The 15,908-nt window shown below is 35.7% G+C and overlaps 1 protein-coding gene across 1 annotated transcript in view; it reads left to right on the plus strand.

Annotated features, from left to right (window-relative positions):
* The first annotated feature begins 2,659 nt into the window (after positions 1–2,659).
* The window catches only part of ap1m1 (adaptor related protein complex 1 subunit mu 1), a 31,518-nt gene continuing 18,269 nt past the window's right edge, over positions 2,660–15,908 (plus strand). Inside the window, exons 1-9 of the mRNA XM_067452840.1 lie at positions 2,660–2,891; positions 5,131–5,287; positions 6,988–7,055; positions 7,267–7,397; positions 8,611–8,758; positions 10,610–10,736; positions 11,834–11,976; positions 15,017–15,088; positions 15,176–15,334. Of these exons, the coding sequence (XP_067308941.1) occupies positions 2,850–2,891; positions 5,131–5,287; positions 6,988–7,055; positions 7,267–7,397; positions 8,611–8,758; positions 10,610–10,736; positions 11,834–11,976; positions 15,017–15,088; positions 15,176–15,334 (1,047 nt within the window). The 5' untranslated portion in view covers positions 2,660–2,849. The remainder of the gene's footprint in view (positions 2,892–5,130; positions 5,288–6,987; positions 7,056–7,266; positions 7,398–8,610; positions 8,759–10,609; positions 10,737–11,833; positions 11,977–15,016; positions 15,089–15,175; positions 15,335–15,908) is intronic.

Raw genomic sequence — 15,908 nt, forward strand, 5'->3', positions numbered from 1 at the left:
CCGGGGTTACACCCCTACTCTTTTTCCGAAAGACATCCTGGGATTTTTAATGACCACAGAGAGTCAGGACCTCGGTTTAACGTCTCATCCGAAAGACGGTGCTCTTTGTCAGTATAGTGTCCCCATCACTATACTGGGGTGTTAGGACCCACACGGATCACAGGGTGAGCGCCCCCTGCTGGCCTCACTAACACCTCCCCCAGCAGCTACCTAGTTTTCCCAGTTGGTCTCTCATCCAGGTACTGACCAGGCTCAGCCCTGCTTAGCTTCAGTGGGAAACCAGTCTTGGGCTGCAGGGTGATATGGCTGCTGGTGATAAGTTAAGCTTCCAAAGGCATGAACTGACAACGCGTTGTGAATGTATGCCGCGAATGTGGTCGCGATTACCTCAGCTCTCATCACGAGAGCTCATCAACTCCTTTATGATGTTAAATGTAATCTGACTCCTAATCTGAGTCTGCTGTGAGACTCACGCAGCAACTCGATCGTTTTATTGAACAGACACGTTCAGTATTCAATTGTAGGAACTCAGTCTCTGTAATCCAGTAGAGGTGGCTTTGGGAATGGCCTCACAGGGCAGCGAAGCATTCTGGGAATTGTAGTCTTTCATCCCCATGAGACAAAAATAAATTTTCTGTCTTTTCTCAGTCTAGAAAGCACCAAATTCAAAAATAATTTCACATTTCTACTACATTAATGACCCATCAATACAGATTCATCTTCCCAGCGCTGAAGTACCCCTTTAATGATTATGAGGTAATGCAGCTCTGTTTATCATATTAGATACATTTAAATGTGTTGAAAAAGATGTTATGATGTTATGACGTTACTCCGTGCGTTCACTTGTTCACACTGCTAAGAGTAAAGCGCTCCTGCAAAATAAAACCCGAAACCGAGGGTAGCGCAGATATGACGCGATTCAGTCCTTATAGTTAAAATAGCAATTTTCTCACAATTTACAAATAGTTGGACACATTTGAGATATTGTAGAGGCTACTCAACTGAACAAAATATATAACACCGGCCTAGTGGTTTTTGGATATTTTACTGCAAAAATACTACATAGTGCACCTTTAAAGGTTCTTCATGGAACCGTCAATGCCAATAAACAACCTTTATTTATAAGAGTGTATGGCATCACTGTTAAAATTTGTTGAAATCTTTTTCTATCTATCTATCTATCTATCTATCTATCTATCTATCTATCTATCTATCTATCTATCTATCTATCTATCTATCTATCTATCTATCTATCTATCTATCTATCTATCTATCTATCTATCTATCTATCTATCTATCTATCTATCTATCTATCTATCTATCTATCTATCTATCTATCTATCTATCTGTCTATCTGTCTGTCTGTCTGTCTGTCTGTCTATCTATCAAAATAAAACGTGCATGTACTAATATTAGCCTTTATTTAACATCTGAGAATCTAAATTGAGAATAAAAAGGTCACAGGAGTGATTTAAATTTGAGGTTAACCAGTCAATGTTTCATCATATAATAGAAAAGCATTGCAACAGAATCTGAAGAACATTGCTGGGTTTCTCACAGATTTCACCAGATTTCTTGACTTTCATTGGCAGTTTGTTGCATTGTTCACCACCGTCACTTTTTTTTAGGAGCAATTTCACATTTTTATGTCTCTCTTGTGGGACATGCTCCTCTTTACCCTTATACACAGTAAACGTGTCATCTGCATCTGAAGGTTAAAATGTGCCTCGTAAATAAACGGCTGACGTCAGAGACGCACCACACACTGAACAATGGCATGCAGAACATATGGACACACGTATGCCCTACATTCCAGAGCATATCATGCACAAAACATGTTCCTGTTGATATGGGGCAAAGCTGAAATTAATATAAATATCAGAAAAAAACAACTATTACATGAAAAGTAGAAATTTTGCCTTAAAGGGATAGTTCACTTTAAAATGAAAAATCTTTCATCCTTTACTCACCCTCAAGTTGGTTCAAACCTGTGTGAATTTCTTTCTTCAGCTGAACACAAGGGAAGATATTTTGAAGAATGTCAGTGACCAAACAGTTACCTGGAGCCATTGACTTACATAGTAGGAAAAAAAATACTATGGAAGTCAATGGTTCCAGTAAACTGTTTAGCCACGTTTTGGCAACAATATTAGGATTAGAGTCATCTGATCTGTGTATAACAGTATAACACCGGTAGCCTGATATGACCCAAACCAGAAACCACTGCAAATTGTATTTATTTATTTATTTATTTATTATATTGAGCAATATCAATTTACAAACTCAAGTAGAGAACAATAATATGCATATTAAAATATACAAAAATAATGTAATTAAATATAATTTGTATATTAATCAATATACGATATTCTATTTTTTTTCTTTTATGAACCCTTTTAGGCTATATATATATATATATATATATATATATATATATAAACAAAAGCATAATCTTAGGACACTTATAGGGGCGGAAAAATAAATAAATAAATAAATAAATAAATAAATAAATAAATAAATAAATAAATAAATCGCTGCAGATCACAGCAGTGTTTAGCCTCGATCGACACCTAGTGGAAAGACTAATCACCGAGCGTCGACGGCTGCAGTGGGCCTGTAGTTCTCTCGTTCGTCCAGTGCGGCAGGTGGCGCTACAGTCTCACACTCGCATCATCAGAGCAGCGCCGCCCGGTTGGTTCCCCAAAATCTCTCCCATCCGCAATTTAATGATGTTTGAGCTTCTTTGAGCTTCTAAAACCGATGACAGCTCTTTGTTAAACCAACAAATGTCCCAGAAGTGAGCGGACTTCTGTTGATCAACGATAAAAGCGGTCGAGGAAGGCGCAGACATGTCGGCCAGCGCTGTTTATGTGTTAGATCTGAAGGGGAAGGTAAGATAACGGTTCGCTAGCACTGAAGGCTAAAGCTAATACACATCAAACATGAACCTGAGGGGATTTAAATTGAATTATTATCAATTAAAATCATTAAACGTGTTCACCTGGTCTGAAAGCTATGATGGGTTTTAACAGCCATGAATTATTTAATGAAACTGAGATTAAAAGACCGCAAATTAAATAAACAGCTGCTTATTAACTGATATTTTTTTTATATAAGTTAGTGAATCAGTCAAAAGTCAATTATTATCAGTCACTAAATATTAAAGAGCAGATATTTGTCTCCTTCCTCATTATTTAGTTTATTTGCTTTCATCCTCGTGCTTTGGTTTGTTTAATAAGATATAATTAATCTGGCACTCTTGTAACGCATTTCGAGTTAACATTTGCTTGAATTATTCTTTATAAATGCAGTTTATTTTCAGTTCTTTGTGATTGTTCTTGTTTGACTCGCTGTTAAATGTCCTTTTGTGCTGGTACAATAATTTTATTTTCCATGATAATTGCAAAGTGCATCACATAATACTATAGTATTACCTAAAGTACTATGGTATTACCACAGTAATGTAATGGTATATGTGCAAAAACAAACCAAAAAAAACTATTGTATAAGGATAGCACCAAACTAAAAAAAAAATGTATAAGGATAGCACTTTTTAGTGACATTTAAACATCTGTCTGTCTTTACATGAGAAGTGTTAGTGGAGTAATGTTAAATTTGATGTGAATATAGTATACTAGGGATGCAATGCACTTTGACATTTTTGGCCAATTCTAATAATTCTATTTGAAAGCCAATATAGGGATCAATAAATCTAAATCCCAATTTGTATATCATTTTTGAGAGCCAGATTACAAATGTCTCACTATTAAAAATCATGCCCCAAGCACACAGTTATGTTCTCTTTCTAATTTTATGTAGCCTATATGACATTTTTCATTATATTCTTCACCCTCATGTCGTTCCAAACCTGTAAGTTCTTCATTCATCTTCAGAACACAAATGAAGGTATTTCTGATTAAATCTGAGAGCTTTCTGACCCCTCCACAGACATAGTTATTTAATTAACACTTTCAAGATTATGACTTAATTTAATTAACACTTTCAAAAGATAATAGAGACTTTATTCAAAAAGGTTGGTCTCGCCTGTGTCAGACTCCTACACTGTAAAAAATGTTGTGCTATTTACTCAAAAACATTATCTTTATTTTTCTTTAATGCAATTTACCTGAATTAATCATGTAACATGTCCTAAATTATTTATTCTATGAAACAATTAATTAAACATTTTTTTTTGTGAAATGTGCTTTTTTAAATTATTTGACTGGGTGGATTATAGTGAATAGAAATGAATTTATTGATTTATGAATTTATATTTGACTTTGACTTATGATGTACTACTAATAGACCGCATGTTGCTAGCACAGCACAAGCAGAAACAAACTTGTTACTGAACTGACATTAGCAAAGTTATTGCTCATTGAACAAAGCAGCATGCATTATATTATTAATATACACGCAGTCCTGTAAAACCTAACCATAAGCTCTACTCTTCTGCAGGATAAAACTTCCACATATCCGAAACTCTTTTAAAAGTCATACCCCCCCCCAATTTTATCAGCTTAATCGGCTCATCAATTCAAGCATCAAAGTTTCTTTAAATTTGGATGTATCGCTGAAAAAATGTATCATTGAAATGTTCTCTATTTTCTATACAACGCCGAACCACAATTTTAAAGAAAATATGCATACTATTTTTAATGATCACCTTTATTTTTTGTGTGTGAAAATTACAAGACCCATGATAGTAGGAGTTCGGCTAGACCGAAAGTTATTTTTTTTTTGCACATTAAAAATGAACATGTATCGCCCGATACCAATATGGTGGCTGATATATCGTGCATCCCTAGAATATGCAAATCAAACAGCATATAATATTTAAAGGCATGTCATTTTTCTGCTCATGCAGAGATCCAACTACACATTAAAGCTTTCCTTAGTTTGTATTTTATGTACAGTCATTGCCTCCATTTGACAGTATAACCTGAATATGTTTAAATTGCAAGTATATGGTGTTACACAAAGTTTTGCATGTGAAAAAACTAGTCTGATTGTTTAAACGGCTAATTCCTGGCCTTATATGCAGCAAATATTGGACATGACTCTTTGATGGCAGTCAGTGAATTTAAATGGATGTGAAAGTGAGAGCCGTGTGTGTGTGTGTGTGTTCAGGTCCTGATCTGCCGTAATTACCGTGGTGATGTGGACATGTCCGAGATTGAGCATTTTATGACCCTGCTGATGGATAAAGAGGAGGAGGGCACGCTGTCGCCCATTCTGGCTCACGGTGGAGTTCGCTTCATGTGGATTAAACACAACAACCTGTACCGTATCCTTCTACACTGCAAACTGCGATTGGACTGCTTTATCATCGCATGTAATGGAGTGTGTAGGGCCCTATGAAATCTGTTTTATTTTTCTCCAAATTCCGTAAAAAAAAATCCTAGATTATGTATTTTCTGTGTAAGCCAGGTCTAATTAATTAAAATCATGAAACTTATACAATTTGACAACAATTTACTAAAAGTTTAACAAAAATTACATGTTTTGGGCCCTATGATTTTTGATTCATTACTTTCCATTAGTTTTTTTTTTTAAACCAAATTCTTCTTTTTTTTTTTTACCAAAAGTGTCCTGGCTTACATTTTAATGGTTTAATTACATTTGAATGATCAAAAAGTATGTCTAATTAATTGAAATCATAACAACAACAAGTTATTGTCTTCTTTTAGAGGGTACAATATAAACTATCCCTTTAAGTCAAAAGTGTGATGTTGTATGAAATTAAATGAAATCAAAATAGACTAATTTTTATGGAATATTGTAGTATTTATTATATCTCAATATTTACCCCTCAAAAAAAAGTGATTTATAATTTTTGCCATAATCGAGCTTCCCAATTAAAGCCACAATATGTAAGATTTTTGGATTAAAATATCCATCAACCACGGTGCAAAGAGTAACAAAATATTACTCTATTAGCTCTATTAAAATATTAGCTGTATTACCTACAGCTCTACTTTCGAGATTTTCGTTCATCCATCAGTTTGTATGTATTACGTGAATTCTAGTTTATAATGTAAAGTTAATGTTCATGACTGGATACCGGGATTCCCTCTGCGTCACAGAAATCAATCGGACTTAAGTTATAAATATACCTTTATCTGCACAGAGGGATGTGTTCCTGAACATGTTCTATGTGTTTCTTCATTTGCATCAAATTTGATATCCTCCAGGACAATACCCTGTTATTTTTTTCTATTTCCAAAGTATTTCCATACCACAGCCAGGGGTTCGCGACGGCGTTTTGCTTCCACCTGGGTCTGCGTCACTGACGTCTGTCTTGTTCGTCTCCATCTGATATTTTCGCGCTTGTTCTCTCCTGCGCCCCGCGCCCTCTAGTCAATATAGTCGTTTCCTGATCGCGTTTTTTTTTCTCTTCCCTCTTTGCATGAATGATTTATTTTTACTCAGTAAAGCATGTGGTTTAAAATGTAGCGAAGTACAATGCTTCAATCAATCAATGCTTAAGTAAAAGTAAAGTTACAGATTTTTTAAAAACTACTTAAAAAATTACAATTTCAATTACAGTAATGCGAGTAAATGTAATTCGTTACTTTCCACCTCTGGAACAGTGTTATATATTTTGTTAACTTGTGTACATTATCCCAAATGTTTCCAAGAATGTTTAAATCCAGATAAATAAGCGATTTTAACCAGGACACGGACTGTGCGTCGCCTATCAATGACATCATACCCGTTACCCTTGATTTCCAGTTTCCGCTTTATTTTGTAAAAAAACATGGAAACATCAGAGACTCTTCAATATATCATGATTTATTAGACAAGTGGACACAAATTACATATTGTGGCTTTACGTTAAAATTTATAGTTATGACACAGATAGTTCCATCTTTTAAATCTGGATTGCTGGATGAGCCACAATGTAGCTGTTATAAAAATAATGAATGACCATTGTTTAATTGTCTCTTTTAATCATGTTCTGTCTCTTAACCTGCTGACAAACAGTTGTTGCAACATCCAAAAAGAATGCTTGCGTCTCCCTGGTTTTCTCCTTCCTCTACAAAATTGTTCAGGTATGTTTTATATGAATTGTACATCTTTCTTTTAGGCTTAAAGTGCTCTAAGGCTTACTGGACAATAATTATTAGGGCCAGTATATTGTGGCATTAACACAAGGGGGTGCTAACACCTCTGTTAAACAGACGATCCGACACTAATAATAATATCAAAATCAGCTTTATTAATATTATTTTTTATTTCATGATCCCTTGCTTTATTTTTCAGGTTTTCTCCGAGTACTTTAAGGAGCTGGAGGAGGAGAGTATCAGGGATAACTTTGTCATTATCTACGAGCTGCTGGATGAGCTCATGGACTTTGGATACCCTCAAACCACTGACAGCAAGATCCTTCAGGAGTGAGTTTGTGTTTGATTTTCTTTTATGAACCATTAAAGGAATATCAACTCCACTAATAGTTCTGTGTCACCACCTACCCGCCCTCAAGCCATATGACAGACATTCAATGGGACGTCATTTTTAACACATTAAAGTGCCCTATTATGCTATTTCAAGGTCATTTGGGGTCTTTTGGCGTCTCCTACAATAGGTTTACATGCATCAAAGGTCAAAAGGATCAAGGAATCAGTCTAAACCCTGTCTTTCCCAGACCCTTCTCTGCTCTGATTGGTCCGAAGGCCCAGTCTGTTTTGATTGGTCTTTCAGGCATTTTAGAATCGCTTCATTCTTTTAGGAGACGCAACTCAATTTATCTGCACTTTAAGCTTTACATAATTTTACATGTATAGTACAGGCCAAAAGTTTGGACACATTACTATTTGTAATGTTTTTTAAAAGAAGTTTCTTCTGCTCATCAAGCCTGCATTTATTTGATCAAAAATACAGAAAAAATGAAATATTGTGATATATTATTACAATTTAAAATAATTGGTTTTCAATTTATTATACTTTAAATGATCATTTATTTCTGTGATGTGAGTGTTCTGTGAATTGAGAAAAATTGATAGTAAAGGAGATTTATATTATTTAAAAATGTGTTTTTATTTTGAATAAGTGCAGTTCTTTTGAATCTTTTATTCATCAAATATATTAGTCAGCAGAACTGTTTCCAACACTCATAATAAATCAGAATATGAGAATGATTTCTGAAGGATCACTGAAGACTGGAGGAACCATCCTGAAAATTCAGCTTTGCATCACAGAAATAAATGATAATATAAAGTATAATACATTGAAAACCAAATATTTATAAATTGTAATAATATATCACAATATTATTATTTTTTCTGTATTTTTGATCAAATAAATGCAGGCTTGATGAGCAGAAGAAACTTCTTTCAAAAACATTACAAATAGTAATGTGTCTTAACTTTTGACCTGTATTGTATATTCACAAACATCTGTATTTAGCACTGCATGAACTGTACAGTCTGAACACGCATAAGGGAGTGTATTTCAAGCGAGAGAATGTAATGTGTCTCAATACTGAAATAATTCCAGGCCTTTGTCTGATCCAGCAGATGTCACTCTGTCATATATTTTTGCTGATTTTTTATGTTTATTTTGTCCATGTCATTGTGTGTGTGTGTGTGTGTGTGTGTCAAAACACAGATACATCACACAGGAAGGTCACAAGTTGGACACAGGAGCTCCGCGGCCCCCTGCGACCGTAACCAACGCCGTCTCCTGGAGGTCCGAGGGCATCAAGTACAGGAAGAACGAGGTTTTCCTGGACGTCATCGAGTCTGTCAACCTCCTGGTATGTTTTTAGAAACACCTCGTTTCTTAGATGTCTCTAGACATGCTCAGAATAATAAACACAGGAATCCATCATAACAAACAGGACACAGGCCGCAGGAACGTCCATGCCATTGTGCTGCAGCCGTGTAAAAATATGAACCTGGGATTTGTATAAAAGGTTTAAAAATTTTTAGCTGGATCAAAATAACATGTTGAAAGCGTGTTATCTCGGGTCAAGAGCTCAACGATACAAATCATGTTAACTGATAGAGCTGGGCGATTCATTGAATGTTGCGATTTTGGCTTTTGCAGTTTTGAAAGCAAGATAATTGAGAAAATAATATTTTTGGGCCGCATTTCTTTTTGCAGTGATGCTCTCACTTTGTTAGGTTTTTTAATTTTTTATATATATATTTTAAAGATTTGTAGGTTTCAGTAGGGCCCTACAATATGGTCTTATTTTGTTTGTTTTTATTTTTTATTATGTTTTTCTGTTTACATTTTCTTTATATTTAATAAATTTTTATTTTTAAAGACAAGGTTTTTTAAATTCATGTTCAATAAATGCATGATGTCAGTGAGTATCTCATTTATAATCGATTATGATTTTCTTTCATTTAAATTTTAGTCCTATTAACTATTTAATTTATGAAACCAGCTTTAATATGATTGTTTTAGCCACATACAAAATTAAAAAACTGTTGTAAAAAAAAAATTACAGTACTGAACCATATTACTTTATCATAAAAATTAGCATTTAATAAATGTCATATTTTGTATGAAGTAAAATAAATCAATAATGAATAATAAACAAAAGTACACTGCTGAATGTTTTATTTGTCTGTCTGTGATTGGTCTAAAGGCCCCGAAATATAAACGCATAATGTCAGGGAATATCTCGATAATAATTGATTGTGATTTTCTGCCTATTATCTAATTATTTAACTTATGAAACGGATCGGTCCAGCTATAAAATCTGCCTGTTAGACACATATAAAATTAGAAAACTGTTGTAAAAAAAAAAAAAATTACAGCAATGAACTGTTACTTTATAATTAAAATTAGTATTAATAAATGTAATATTGTTTATTAAATAAAATAAATCAATAATAAATTAAATAAATTAAATAATGAATAATACATTTTTAAAATTGTATTCAATTAAACAATATTATATTTAATATTACAAATTTTAATTTTAAAGTAACAGTAAATACATTTGTCTGTGATTGGTTTAAAGGCCCTGAAATTCTCGTTTTTCGCTTTAAGTAAAAAGTTAAAAATACATGACCATCGAGCGAAAACATCCTGGCTCCGTCCACATTACTGAGAGCGACGTTTTGATGAATATGTTAATATGCGCTGCTCACTTTCCTCTCAATAAGAAAATAAGCACAACTAAAATGACAGCGGAGAAAACAGCGGTTCAGAAAGCATCTGGTGATGGCAATGTGGATATGTTTGCATCAGCTCTGCAATTCGGCACTCCAGGAAAGTCACATCACATTTATTTATATACCATTTTATACAATAGTGTCAGTGTCACTTTTAATTAGAATTACGATGTAATTTTCTACTATAAACTTTAAAAAGTGGATCTCCAGTTTATTTGTATTTTTACTCATGGAACACACAAATATCCCAACCACGCCAAAGAAGGAGGAGCCTCAGAGCCACACCCACTTATTGCATCATCGACATTGACCAATGGTAGTTCAGTGTTTACCAACCTGAGTGAACTTTTCCGGAAAGTTTGCTTTGGAAATCTGTTTTGAACTCTAACTCCAAGGGAACTTAATTTTGTTCGAGATGTAATCACAGCAGTTGTTCATTGGCCTGAAGTGTGTGACAGGTGCTGTTCTTTCTCCAGGTCAGCGCGAACGGTAACGTCCTTCGCAGTGAGATCGTTGGCTCCATTAAGATGAGAGTGTTCCTGTCGGGAATGCCCGAGCTGCGTTTGGGTCTGAATGACAAGGTTCTGTTCGAGAACACTGGCCGTGAGTCCATTTCCAATACAGATGCTAATGAAATCAGGAATTTTGTGGCTTTTATCACATGTGTATTTGCTTTAAGCTCATGTATATGCAAGTGTAATGCAATAATATGTAACATTCATTTATATTGTTCAGGTGTATTTGCTTAGCGTTTATTAATGTAGTCATTTATATACAGTGCCGGTCAAAAGTTTGGCAACATTACGCTCTCTTATGCTCATCCAGGCTGCAATTATTTAATCGAAATGATTTATTTTGAAATATTAAAACAATTAAAAATAATGGTTTTCTATTTTAATATCCTTTTAAAATATTATTTTTTTCTGTGGTGCAAAGCGGAATTTTCAGCATCATTACTCCAGTCTTCAATGTCACACGACCTTTCAGAAATCATTATAATATGATGATTTATCAGTGTTAACAATATTTTTTATAATTAGTGATTTTTTTTTTTTAGGGTTCTTTGATGAATAAAAAGCTAAATATAATTTTTTTGTAACAATATACACTTTTTCGAAAGAAATGAAGGGATGTTAAATAAGTGTTTTATATTGTTAGAAATGTTAAACAGCACAACTGTTCTCAATATTGATAATAAATCATCATTGTAATGATTTCTGAAGGGTGTGACACTGAAGACTGAAGTAATGATGCTGAAAATTCAGCTTTGATCACAGGAATAAATTATAGTATATTTAAATAGAAAACCATTATTTTAAATTGCAATAATATTTTACAATGTTTCATTTTTTTCTGTATTTTTGATCAAATAAATGCAGCCTTGATGAGCATAAGAGATGGTAATGTTTCCGCCATGCGTGTAGTTTTCTAAAAAATTGTATCTGCGTTTGTAGTTCTAATCGAATCCTTGTCCAACTCTCAATGGGTTGTGGGCAATATCAGCTGTTAGAGTTTGCGTCGATCTGCACTTCCAATTCTGACCGGAAGTAGTACTACGATTTGGGACATATAGGCACATTTAGGTCAGATAGTGAACGAATTGGGACACACCACAAACTTCAGATACAGAGCTTTACTGTGAATTTTACAGCGGAGTTGTGTGTTTTAGTCATGTGTTCAACCATACCTCTCTTCTTCAGGTGGCAAGAGTAAGTCAGTGGAGTTGGAGGATGTGAAGTTTCATCAGTGTGTGCGTTTGTCTCGATTTGAGAACGATCGCACGATCTCCTTCATTCCTCCGGACGGAGAGTTTGAGCTGATGTCCTACCGCCTCAACACACATGTGAGAGTCTAAACTCATTCATACGCATCAAGTTCATTTGCTCTTTTGGGCTGTTTTGCTTCTGTATAGTGTGTTGTCCAAGTGTGTATTTTATTGCATTTAATCTATTTGCATCTGTATATTTCAATTACATTGCATATCTTTAAAACGCTTTTTCTCCAAATGAGTCAAATCTTCACTTCAGCAGCTTTACATACACCAAACTATTTTCATATATCGTTTTTTTTGGTTTGTTAATATATCAATATTTTATTCCTAAAAACGTGGTGATTGCCTTGCTGTTGTCTGATTTGTGAAGTGATAAAAATCTCCTATGTTAAAACCTTTAAATCTGAAATGTACAAAATGTAAACACATTTTTAATCTAGCTTTTTTCCAGTGTTCAAATCTATGCAAATGGTGCATATTTAAATAGATAATGCATAATTTGCATATTTCAACATAACGTTTGGGGAAAGTTGTTATACAGAACCTATTTAACCTGTTTACCAGGAGTGTTTTAACTTAAAGGGGCGGTGAAATGCTGTTTCACGCATACTGAGCTTTTTACACTGTTAAAGACTTGGATTCCCATCCTAAACATAGACAAAGTTTCAAACACTAATGTTGGACGTTTGATAGAGTATTTCTGTGTTAAAAATACTCCTTCCGGTTTCTCACAAGTTTTTTTCGAGTATGGCTCGACTTGACGCTAATAGATCGGAAGGTCCTTGTATGGGCCGTACGGGCTCTTCTCCCGGTAGGGCGCGCGCGCGTGACCAGAGCGAGAGAGGAAATGCACGGCCATAAACACTCAGGTGCAGATCCAGTTGATCCAGGCGCCGCGCTCCACTTTATTCCTATGGGTGACTTCAACGCTTCAGCACAGCATTCCGGGAAGGCAGCGCTGCATTTGACCCGATTTGAACGCAGAAAAGACGAGAAGCTTCACAACATCGCTTCAGTCGCGTCGCAAAGTGGATCTCCACTGTTCACTGCTGTCACAGGACTTCACCAAATCATACCAAAGCAGTGTGTTTTTGACGGAGCGGTCCCAGCGATAAAGGTTCGGTCCTGCTTTGGAAGCAGCCGGTGAGTAAATCTGCTTCAAATGTCTGTGCTGTCGGCTATCGTCGCATGAGTAAACATCAGTAAACGACACGATCGTGTGCTTCGTCATTCATATGCGCAAACGGACTCTATTGTTGTTCTATGTACACTAGTATGATGTGCAAAACCGTTTTGTTTGCTACTGCTAAGGTTTAATCGCATACAGTAGTCCATAAACCGAATCATGTCCACATAAACAAAAGACACAGAAATGTTGACAGGACACTAAATACAGTCCATACCACAGAGACGGACGTCCTGCTGTTGCTGTTTCTCCTGTTCAATTTATTTCAGCCTCCGAATGATTCTGGATCATTATCTGTATTAGCTGAGCTCGATAGCCATGAGTTTCTTCACGCTTGAGGACGTCACCGCTTTGCGCTCGTCATTCTTTAGCTCCGCCCACACGATACGCCTCCAGGCGCTCGTTTTTTTCCGGAAAGACTCGGTACAGCCCATATTTCTTTTATAAATATAATAAAACTAAAGACTTTTCGGAGATATGAAGGATGCAATACTACTCTATAGGTACTCAAGATTGACATGAGATTGACTGAAACTGAGTGTTTCACCCCCCCTTTAAAGCTACACTGTGTGATATTTTCCCCCATCTAGCGGTGTAAAGGTATATGACCATCCAGTGAATAATTGTTTCTGCTCCTCTCAATTTCGATTTCGTTTCAACTCCTACGGTGGCCGATTTAGTCATGGCTTTCAATTCGACCTCTTCGGTGAGTGTTGCGTCAACTCAAGTGATGAGGTAATTTTTGAAAACTATTATAATTTGCAGTTATTTAATTTACCAAATGATCTATGATCAAGTTAATCTATGTAAAATGAATAATAGAGCTGAATAATAACCAGTTCATTGCTAACATCAGCTATCAGGTTCCCAGACGAATGCAAGCTCTTAGTAAAGTAACTTTTATCAGTGCTATCATTATTCTGTATATTGTACAACACCACTAGCGTAAGGCAAACAAATTATAATGCAATTAAAATATTAATCTCATGTTATCCGTCATAGAACACGGATTTATGTTACAAGGTAAACAATACTTTTTCATCATTGCCGCGAGGAAAACTATCCTAGACGTCGTTCTAGTGTTATGCACAGCACACCATGATATTATTAGCCAAGCAACAATAAAACTTCCAATATACACAAATAGGCTGAATTAATGTTACCTGTCGAGAAGAAAGCAGGCAAGGTCGGCGTTCTTTTTAAAATCGTTGCTCCTCATGAGCTCTTTCCATCTTGGAAAGGCCACTCCAGTATTTACTTTTTTGTCTTGTTGATTTGCCTGTCGCGTTGCCGTCTTAATTCTCTTTTCCGCTTCCTTGGCGACTCTGATACATATCCCGCAATGTTACTAGGTCCCCGACCGGGGTCGAATTCGGTAATCAATTCCGGGACGTGGTTGCTTTTACACAGAAGGCGACCCGGCAATGTTCCGGGAATATTGCGGGTCCGACGTGCAGTGTGAAAGGGGCTTAAGAGTGATGATCCTCCATCATCATAAAGCAGCCTCAAGCAATCCCCCTCTTCACATTCGACACAGTGCCATCGAGTGTTAAAACGCGAAAAGCGAAGCTTGAATTTACGGGTATGTCCCTCTTTGGCAAATGTACTTTCAAGATGGAGGAGCAACATGGCGACCGCCATCCGAACCCTCAACACTTATGTATTTTCAATGGTATATTATAAAATTATGAGAATGCATTATTACTTGAAAGAAGTAAATATACATTAATGAGCACATATATTTTTGAAAGAACTAAGTGATTTTAGCTAAGAATAAACTAAAAAAGTTACACAGTGTAGCTTTAAGTAAATTCATATTCATTTAAATATGTTTACATAATTAAGTAGGTTTTGTTTATTTGATGCTTGGTTCTGTTTGGATCTGATGGGGTTTGATTATTATTATTTTTCTCTCCGTGAGAACAGGTGAAGCCGCTGATCTGGATTGAGTCTGTAATTGAGAAGCATTCGCACAGCAGAATCGAGTACATGATCAAAGTGAGAGCACATCCATCTATGTGAGCTATCTGATTTTATGTTGTGGTTTCTGAATTGACCCTCATGTTTTATCTGTTTCACTATAAGGCCAAATCTCAGTTTAAGCGACGCTCGACGGCCAACAATGTGGAGATTCATATTCCAGTCCCGACGGATGCAGACTCGCCCAAGTTTAAGACCACAGTGGGCAGCGTGAAGTGGGTGCCGGAAAACAGCGAGATCGTTTGGTCCATCAAGTCTTTCCCTGTAAGAAAATGAATGCAGTCTGTCGTGCTATTATGCATTAAAGGGTTGTTTCAAATTTATGTCATTAACTCCTCACCCTAATGTCGTTTCACACCCGTAAGACCTCCGTTCATCTTCACACACAGTTTAAGATATTTTAGATTTAGTCCGAGAGCGAATGCAAGTGTATGCACACTATACTGTCCATGTCAAGAAAGGGAATAAAAACATCATCAAAGTAGTCCATATGAGACATCAGTGGGTTAATTAGAGTCTCTTGAAGCATCGAAAATACATTTTGGTCCAAAAATCACGTGACATTGGTGATCCGAATCATGAATCAATACGCTGATTCATAACAGTTTGAATCTTTATTTGAGGATCGAAAACAAACGCGGAAGAGAAACCTATGCTGAATAAAGTCGTAGTTTTTTATTATTTTTGGACCAAAATGTACTTTGGATGCTTCAAGAGACTCTAATTAACCCACTGATGTCTCATATGGACTACTTTGATAATGTTTTTATTCCCTTTCTGGACATGGACAGTATAGTGTGCATACACTTATAGTGTGCATAGTGTGCACTTACATACG

This window comes from Pseudorasbora parva, chromosome 9 (assembly GCF_024679245.1).
Source record: "Pseudorasbora parva isolate DD20220531a chromosome 9, ASM2467924v1, whole genome shotgun sequence".
NCBI classification, from domain to species: domain Eukaryota; kingdom Metazoa; phylum Chordata; class Actinopteri; order Cypriniformes; family Gobionidae; genus Pseudorasbora; species Pseudorasbora parva.